This window comes from Enoplosus armatus, chromosome 9 (genome assembly GCF_043641665.1).
Source record: "Enoplosus armatus isolate fEnoArm2 chromosome 9, fEnoArm2.hap1, whole genome shotgun sequence".
Taxonomy (NCBI): domain Eukaryota; kingdom Metazoa; phylum Chordata; class Actinopteri; order Centrarchiformes; family Enoplosidae; genus Enoplosus; species Enoplosus armatus.
Genome location: NC_092188.1, coordinates 23308486 through 23318219, shown reverse-complemented (window position 1 = coordinate 23318219; position 9734 = coordinate 23308486). Strand labels below are relative to the sequence as shown.

The window sequence follows — 9734 nt, the reverse complement described above, 5'->3', positions numbered from 1 at the left end:
TGGCATTAATGTAGCTTTGTACCCTGAGGTGCGCTCCAAGTTAATTGCTTATATATATATCCAACTAATGCCACTGATAAGCCACCTAAGAAAGCTCTAGTTTTGCAGTCTTAGTGGGTGGGGATGCATTTCCAGATATAAGCAGTCAACTGAGGCTCCAAATAAATTCTCAGTAACCTGAATATGAATATTCTTAGAACATACCCCCCCCCCCCAATATATGACTTCGGAAATACTTTCACATGAGCTTGCATATTTCTCCTGCATCGATCAAGAGGGAGTAAAATCAGATAGGATGTCTTTTATGATCGATATCTGTGTTCGCGTTGAGTCCGGATCTAAGGATGGACACAGATGAGGGGAAAAAAACCACAATGCACATCCTCAGTCCATCTAACACTCTGTTCCAGAGCGGTGTTTGCTGTCCTTCCTCGCTGTCCTCAGACGGCCTTTTGGTAATTGGCAACGTGGAAACAATATGTCACGTTGCATGTTAGTTTTGGACTGCTTTTTTCCTCCTGCAAACTCAATAAAAAGGCAGAAATGAGGGGAGACTGGACATTTCCACAAGCTCCTCATCTCCACCTCTGCACACGAGTGCCCTCTAGTGGCAGTCAGGGGAAACTGCAGAGGCCCTCTGCTGAACACAGAGGGGGCCGACTGCTCCGAAATGATGAGGTGGAGGAAAAATGTTGGTTCATCTTGGCCCATTCCAACGAGAAGCAGGAGAGAGAGGGGGAGGAGGAAAGTTTTTGCACCGCACGTTGACAGAAGACAGAGACGCAGGTGAGCCGTGATCATACTAAAGCAAACATTTTACTTGCGTTCACCTTTAGAAATATACGGCAGAAATGGGCCGTCACTGGAGGGAAGTCACTTGTGCAACGCGACATCTTTACATGTCTACAATCGGCATTACAACAACGAACTCAAGCAACGCGGTAGATAACCCCCGATGACATCAACAGCCACAGAAAGCACCATAGGGAGATAAAGTGAAACTGGAGCTTCTGGGTCTTGTTACAGGAGTAAAAAAAACAAAAACAAAATACAATTCAAAATCCCATTGACATTTTGTAATGACGCAAATTACAAATATCCAGCCGTGATCAACAGTATGTCGTGCTGGTCACTCAGTTTGTCTAAATGCAGATGGTAGAGAAAAAACTATATTGTAGTTTTTTTTAATAATTTTTTTTTATATCCATAAATCTTTTTTTTTTTTTTTTTTATAGATGGTAGAGAGTCCTTGATTCGAAAAAAAAATTTGATTTGAAAAATTGGTAGAGTGCCTCTTTAAACCTTATTGCTACAGACAACAAATGGTTTGGAACACATCCAATCCAAAGCCATTCGGGGCTCCAGTTAGTTTTAGCATTAAGAACCAACTTCAAATGACATTTCTCTAAAATGCTTCTAAATTCTTATTTCTAGGCTTAATCTTTATTGATTTAGACTATTTAGTGTAAACAGGACTATTGAGGGTTTGTGAAGAAGAAAGCACACACAAACAAAATGACAAGTTAGTTACAATAATAATAATAATAATAATAATACTGTATGGATCAGCAGAAAAACACTGTAGGTGAGCCACAGGGAAACAAAGGCAGCTGTAAATATATAGAAGAATTCAATTATGGAATTCAAATGTTTTTTTTTTGTTGATAGCCATCAAAAAAGTCCAAGCTCCAGAGTGTAAAACCTTTAGACTAGAGCTGATCTGGGTTCAAATTCACGATTATTATAATTGAAATTGAAACTTTTGAGTTGGAAAGAAAAGCCAACAAAAATAAAAATAAATAATAATAATTAAAAACAAACAAACAAACAAAACAAGCGCAGAGGACCGACGCTACGAAACAGATTATTAACGGCTGCTGGTGAATCCACAGCTGCTTCCTGGCGCCGACACAGTGATGTGTTCAAGAGTACGCTTCCCGTCTGTGCCAGAAGCATCCTGGGAAACCACGACGCACCAGCTAAGTGCTACACAGGAAACGCCCAACACGTGACACTGATTCTGTGTCAGTGTGACATCATTTAAATAAAATATCATCGCATCAAATTAGAAAAGACTCTCGGAAAATATTGAGTCTTGTTGTATTTCTTAGCAAAAATATGCAAAAAAGATGTATTCGATATCATATCAATGAGTTTAATTCGATTCTTTTTGCATGTTCAGAGCAGACGACTACAGGAGCTGTTAAAGGCCACGTACGGACAACGGCGTTCATTCACGGAACACTGAGGCTTTGCGGTTGTGCGTTCAGCAGAATGTTTTCAATTTCAAAATGCCGCTGCATTTGAGAGAGGCAAGTCTGAGAAACACGGCGTAACTTAACGATTCAGTCAACCGATCAAGGGGCTGTGTAAAGTGAGTTATGTAAAAGAAGCATGTGATGCAGGCCCACGGGTTATTATTCGATAATCGTAGGAACGCTGGTAAATCGCATTAAAAAACGAAGAGGGCTTGATCTGTGATATCAGCTCAGAGCTCTGCATTCACCCCATTTCTAAGAATTTCACTGAATCAGGGGTCAGGTGACAACCAGACTCAGACCACTGCTCCTTTGAAATGCCTTCCACGTACAATCACTCCTTGTTGCTGCTTCGAGGAAGTGCAATCCAGCGTTTCCACGGCGGCGCTAAAGTGATCTGGCATTGGTGCTACCCTTTTTTTTTTTTCTTTTTTCTTCTTCTTCCTCCTCCGTTCAGTAACCGGGCTCGTCTCCGCTTCATTCCACTTTATCACACACTTGCAAAACTCTGTGGTTGAAGTCCTCTGGCTGGTCAGCATACACATAGTGTCCGGCTCCACGGATTGTCTGCCGGGACGATGGAGAACATGACGGTAAGTGGGCGATTTCAACAAGAGGCAACACACACAAATGAGAAGCCATAGAAGGAAGTATTGTTTTTTTTTTTCACTGGAGAGCACTGTGTCTGTGGTTTATTACCTTTATAAAGACAAAGATGGAAAGACATTTCAGTTCCATTTGAACACATGTCCAGTAACAACAGAAGCACCATGACTTCAACCTGTCTCAACCAATTACATTAGCTTCATGAGCCTGTATGAGCATATAATTACCTTTAATTAACACCCTAGTGAGAGTGTGTGTATGATGGCAAAAGATATATAAAAAGTAAGAACTAAAATATGGAGTTTGTATGTACCACAAAAGAACTGGAAATAACATGGGAAAGACCAATTGTACAAAATATAAGGATAATTTTTTATTTATTTAGTAACCCCCCCCCCTTAACATTTAATATAGCCTTGGCTATAGTTTTCTTGTGGGTCAACATTTCTTACTAGGATCGTTTTTGACCTCGGGAATAGTAGCGTGGCGAAATAAATAAAATAAAATAAATAACGTAAAATCAAAAGTGGACCTTAGTGGACCTTTGAAATGTAATTATTTTACCATACTGTACATTAAAAAAGACAAATTCTATTAAGAATAATCCAGTATTAATAACCTTTCCTGGGATCTGTTGAGAGTTCCCTGGGAACACTGGAAACTCAGTACAAAGGGATATCTGATACATCTGGTGAATCCAACATTATAGATTATTATATACATACTCTCTCTCATCCAGCACACCACAAACTTACCATGATCTCCACAGGAGAGTGTGGCCTCATCTCTTTGATGGTGCTGCCTGAGTTGCTGTCTATGCTGGAGCGGGATCCGTAGATGATGGTGATGGGGATCTCAGGCTGAAGCTGGTCCATCCTCTGCAGCATCGGCCTCTTAGCCCAGCCATAGGGAATGGTCATATTCTTAAAAGCTGTTTCCCCACTGTTGGCAACACGGGAGAGCAATTAACTCAGCACAGGACGGCAAAATGTCGACGGATGACCCTGGACAGGAAAACCGAGACAGACCTGGGGGTTTGCACATTCAGGTGGTAGATGTACTCTGACACAGTATTGTCACTGAACATGGAGCAGAACTTCCTCTTGAAGTCGGGTCTCAGAGTCTGGACCAGAGTGGGACCTGCAGGGGGCCACAGAGGAGACACTCAAGTGTCAAAACCAAGCTAGTTTTGAAAAGTTTCATCTAATCTAATTGAGAAAAACAGGTACGGAGTCTCTGCTGTGCTACTGTGCTATGTTTTACCACCGTATTGCTCCAGTCTTACCCAGTGGTCCGACCAGTCTCAGGCCAGCCAGGGGATTGAAGGGACTGAACATGGCCCCTAGGGCTTTGATCCATACTGGGATGGGACGGTCTGCCTCTACTGTGTCCGGGCGCTCAGGGAAACCCCAGGGCTCCACCAGCATTATGTGCTTTACTCTGTAGGCCAGAGACAAAGAAATAAAATACATATTTGCCAGCTATTTGGGTTATTTAATGTTTTGTTAAATTGAATGGATTATGCATACCCACAAATATGTCTTATCATGAGATAACAGAATAGTTCGACATTTAGGGAAATTAACTTTTTTGCGTTCATGCCTAGAGTTAGATAAGTACTGTAATGTCTGTACGCTAAATATGAAGCTAGCAGGAAAGGGGGAAACTTCAGTCCTTGAAGTTCAGTTCAGTTTTGTCTGAGTTTAACATCAGATAGTTCTGACACAGGTCATCCAGGTTTTTATGTCCTTAAGGCATGCTTGAAGTTTAGCTAACTGATTGGTTTCATCTGGCTTGATCGATAGATATTATTGGGTATCATCTGCAAACAATGAAAGTTTATGGAGTGTTTCCGAATAACATAACTGGAGAACGATGCCAGACAGATCCACCGAGTTTCTTTTATCATAAATATAATTTTCTGTAAGATAGCAGTTCAGTTGCTGATATACAACCTTCCTTATGATATTACTCAGGAAGGGGATTTTGAAGATTGGCCTATAGTTGGTAAGTGCATTAGGGTCCATGTTCTTTCTTTAGAAGTGGTCTAATAGCAGCAGATTTCACTGCAATGGACAGTGCGTTAAGCATAACCTCCTCTGTGCAATCTCGTAGCTCACACAAGCCTGAACAAGGCGTCACTGAACCTGGACAACCTGGATCTAATAGTGTAGCATAAAACTGTGGTTTAAAAAATTAAGTAAATTTCTGACAGAGCTTCTTGCAGACAAACATGCATGATGATAAAGAGACACGCATGTATGGCATCAGTCTTCTCATCCAACTCGTATTTGCTTTCTCTCCAAGATAGCGAATAAGCACATTCCAGAAAACGTTGAACTATTCCTTTAAATATAAGGTATAGGTAGTTTTATTTAGAATTTCATTTCCTACAGAATGCTTACGTGTAAAATATCTCTTGCATCAGAAAAAAATACGTTGTTTTTGTTTTGTTTTACAACCTGGGTCTTTTAGGTCACCAGTCATTAAGTTATAACTCTGTGACTTCACGACTCAAACAACCACGGTAGCCTTTGCACCGCAAGATCCAACCACCATTTACAATGGACATTGTTTTGTAACAGCAGTTTACTTTCATTTTCACTTTCACGTAAGCGGTTGTGATATTACAGTTGCTTATAACCTGTCTAGTCTGTTGTGTTGCGGCCCTGATAGACCCTGTACAGGTGCGGAGAGTGGAGGTGCCACATCATTGCTCGTAATGACGAACCCGTAGACAATTAGCACAGAACGCTGCAGTTCCCCTCAGCTCTACGGAGCTTTTTAGCATCATTTAGCTTACTGTTTTGGTTTCCCGGACTGCAAACATAAATCAAAATAAAAAAATAAAATAAAACAAAAATAACCCACTGTACACTGCCTGCCCAGCTACCGACGCCACTTCAAATTAATTCTGATGTTCCTCCGTGTCTTCTGTATATGTGAATGGCCAACTGCTTGGGAAACATGCTGCCTTCATACACTGATAACATGTCAATCTTGTGTTTTTAGCTTGTTCCACTGCTCCAAAAAGGGTTAAAAAAAAAAAAAATTAATTCAGCTTTACATTTCAAGCAAAATGTGATATCTGGCTTTTGGTACTTCTTCGATGAGTTCAAAGAAATCCCCAAACATATATGGAAGAGAAGACAAGGCTGACTGACTTCCTGGTTCGTGTTTGAACTATTGTACTTACTACTGTTGAGGTGTGTGTTCACACAATTTTCTGTGTGGTCATTTTCAGTATCGCGTCTAAATGAAGTGGTTAAATAAGGACATATGTCCCTGATTAGGAGCACCTCGTGTTATAACTGAAAGGCCATTTGGAACATTGAGATAATAAGAGAACAGGATTTTTTCCAATACTGACAAAGGATGGTGATAAGGGATTGAGGACATTTTATCAGTTGTCCCTTGGAGAGAGCCTGGGGGCCTGCTGGGTGCCTGCTGGAGGCCTGGAGCTGGAAGCTTGGAGCTGGAAACGCAGTGAGAGTCGGTGATTCGGGAGAGATAGAGTCTAATGGGAGGACAGAGGCTTGGAGGACACTGCTGTTATCACAGGCTGCCAGGACCTACAAGCTCACTGCTACAACTCTATCCTGTACACATGCTGGTTTGTGTTTTTGTTTTTTTTTACAGTCATGTTAACACGAAAAGGGTAGACTCATTTTACTCAAAACACTATTCAATTCATTTTTCTCCTTCTGGGCAGGGTCGACTTTGTTCTTTTGTCGTGGTTGAAGGACAATTCTGGTTCCTTTGCATCTTGACATCTCCACTCAAGGTCCAACTTGCTCACTTATCCTAGGACTTTTGACCGTATCACATGGCCTTCATCATGCCTGCTGTTTGGTGCTGAGCACGTAGCGTACAGGCGGTTTTTCTTCACTGAAAACATCTGCCTGCCACGGCAGCGGTGAGAGTGAACCAAAACAGTAAATAGTCTAATTTGCTGCATGATTCAGATTGAACTACATCCACATTTCCTGACGGCTGCTTTGCCCTTGGTATAGCACTTATCACATCAAACGCAGCCCGTATCATCAAGATCAGCACCACGGGATAGATCCCTTTTTAAATGGAAAAACAACACAACCTACGGTATGATAAGAACAATGCCATAATCTGCACCCACCTGCCTGGGTATTTAATAGAGTATGACACAGCCAGGTATCCTCCCAGGTTGTGTCCCAGCAGTATCATGGACTCCAGACCCACTTTCGCCCTCCACTGCTCTATGGACTCCACAAACTGGTCCTCTGCCTCCTGAGTGTCTGTGGAGAAATGAGGCCTGCTGCTCTGCCCGAAGCCCAGCAGGTCCAGGGCGAAGACGGGCTGACGCTGGGAGAGAGCGTCCAGGTTCTGAGCCCAAAGTCCCACGCCGCCTCCGAACCCATGGAGCAGAACCAGGGGGGTTTTGCCTTTGACGCGGTCGCTGCTGAAGGTCAGGGTCCACAGCCGGTTGCTGTTGGAGATGGGGACGCACTGTTTGGAGAAAGTGCTGTCTACACCTGAAAAGTAAGGGAGGAATGTAGAGCTTAAACGGAATGTCATAAAAAATAAAAATAAAATGTGTGGGATTATCTCTTTTAACTGAGAGAGAAACATTTCAGTTGGTCAAAGACACGACTGCACCACCTCATTGTTATATGATGCCGTTTGTTTCTACTATTTGGTCAATGGCATCTTGTTTGAGTATGATGCACAAGTGCATTGGTGTATGTTTAAGGACATGACGCATTTGCAGGATCTGTGTGGCGCGATCAGAGAACATGGCTTAAAGAATGTGATTTTGATTTTTGAAGATACATATTTATGTTTATATTCCTGAAATGGCTCAACAAAATGACTTTTGATTGATTTCTACAACCACATGATTCACACAGGTCACGTGCAGAGCTGATGATCTTTGCATGATCTTTGCAGGATTTATCATAGATAATGTGTATCTTGTTTAAACTGCTGGACGCATGGCCATGGTGGCTCGCACTGCACGGAAATAGAACACAGTAGAAATGAAGTTGTATCATCTAATTATTACTCTTTTCATTAATAACTCCCCCATTCTGTTACATGAGGAAACTAAAAGTTAGGGAGGCCGATCCTCACATCGCAGCATCTTGTCCTCCGCGGTCTGTAGCTGGATCTGAGACGTGGGGCACCACGACGGTAGCCAGTTGGGGATCCAGCACCACCTACGCAGACAAAAAAAACAAAAACACTCCACTTCAGTCATCAGGTTTTATGAGCATCATGTTCAAGACCTACAGGAAGGAGTCACTGCAGTACGGGAGGGTTTAGACAGAAGCAGAGAAATAAAACAGCGCGAGGTGCAAGTCAAAAAGTATATTAAAAAGAGCGTATGACAGCATAAAGGACTGAATGTTAGCATTTATTTGTGTTTAAGAGCGTCACATCTGATGACCTTTGCATCAGCTGCTCAGTGTGGGTTACTCTGTATAACACAAATGGTACTTTCCTAACTTAATAGGCAGGCTCTGTTAACACAGTGTGGTTTAGAGGATAGAACCACTTAGATGCATCTTTTGGTTATTTTGTTTTTCTCTCCATTTCATGAAGTCAGTCAACTGAAATACTTTTTCAACAGAATGCTCTTTTTTTTAATATATATATATATATATATGTGTTAGTTCATCATGCTGCAGAATTGTGAAAATGTGTGGTGATGTCAAAAACAAAGCCTCTGTAGATGAAAACAAGCGGCGGCCGAGTCCAACCAGGAAAGCCGCCAGATCCCTGACGCTATGGTATTCCCCATTCAGCCCACGCATGGCGCTCTCTAACTCCTCAAACTTTCATACACACACCATATATCATCGGCATATCAACGTCCAAGACTGGACCATGCCTGGACCTGCGTCAGTGGTCAACGCTTGTCTTCAAACGCGTCATCCCACCAACATGAACTCCCCTGCACCACCACTCAATCCAAACGGTCCCATGCTATGGTAATTACAAGTTTAAGCTACTGCGACGCTTGTTTGTAGGCTTGTTTGATGTCATCTTCAGGTGGCGCCGACAATATTGCGGCTCGCGCGGAGAATCACGTCTTGTGTTTTAGGTTCGCCCTCACATCACGGCCGGCGCAGTTGTCAGCTGAGTGGTGTTCCCAATATTTTGTCCACCCTGGTCAATGTTAGAAACACCTCTCAGCATAATGCAATAGAAATGGACAGCACCACGAACTGCAGCCTGCAAAATGAACACCGGAAATGATTTATTACTTTCATGAAGGTTAGGGTTTATTGCAGGGCTGTTGTGTCAGACTGATCGAACTTTAGCTACTGTGGGTGTAACTCATAAAATGGCAGTTGATGGTGTTTAAATGTAACGTTTGCCAATTGCTGGGAGGTGTGTTATGCCAGTGCTCCAGTAAGTAAGTAACTTGATAAACCAATTAGTAAATTAAAACAACATGTTACAGGTTCCTGTTCTCCACCATTAAAAATCCACAATCTATGACCATGCAAATGCCGATGTTCCCTGCTTCACTGAGAAGTCCACTCTCAGCGGGCGTGCACGGGAGGTTTCAAGGTTCCACATCACACACATCGTGTAAGTTGGCTCGTACGCGTGCTCAGAGAAACGCTGGAATGGGAAAAACAGCCTCAAACTCTGCAGCACATCATTCTGCACAGTGGGCATCCAAGTGAAGGAGCAGCAGCAACAACAACAACAACAACAACAACAACATTTCTGATTTCTCTGGGGTTGTGCTGAAACAACGCTGCATCTTAAAACTGTCTTGCGCTTCATCACGAGGTCTGTCTCAGTATGTGGATGGCCAGGGACCAGACTTACCTTACTGTGGTGTCCACATAGCCCCACACGCTGCTGGCCAGACTGTGA

General features: G+C 42.5%; 1 protein-coding gene across 1 annotated transcript; it reads right to left on the bottom strand.

Annotated features, from left to right (window-relative positions):
• Positions 1-2529: 2529 nt before the first annotated feature.
• abhd5a (abhydrolase domain containing 5, lysophosphatidic acid acyltransferase a) lies at positions 2530-9734 on the bottom strand. Its single transcript, XM_070912085.1, has 7 exons — positions 9687-9734; positions 7974-8059; positions 7000-7375; positions 4150-4304; positions 3893-4004; positions 3620-3806; positions 2530-2825 (listed from the first exon to the last, which is right to left on the bottom strand). The coding sequence occupies exons 2-7, from the start codon at positions 7981-7983 to the stop codon at positions 2736-2738; spliced, it is 930 nt and encodes a 309-aa protein (XP_070768186.1). The 5' UTR covers positions 7984-8059; positions 9687-9734; the 3' UTR covers positions 2530-2735.

Coding starts and splice junctions, on each gene's coding strand:
- abhd5a (XM_070912085.1), bottom strand. Junction 4,305..6,999: donor TCTATTAAATACCCAGGCAG/GTGGGTGCAGAT, acceptor TCTGGCCTACAG/AGTAAAGCACATAATGCTGG. Junction 3,807..3,892: donor CTGAATGTGCAAACCCCCAG/GTCTGTCTCGGT, acceptor TGTTGCCAACAG/TGGGGAAACAGCTTTTAAGA.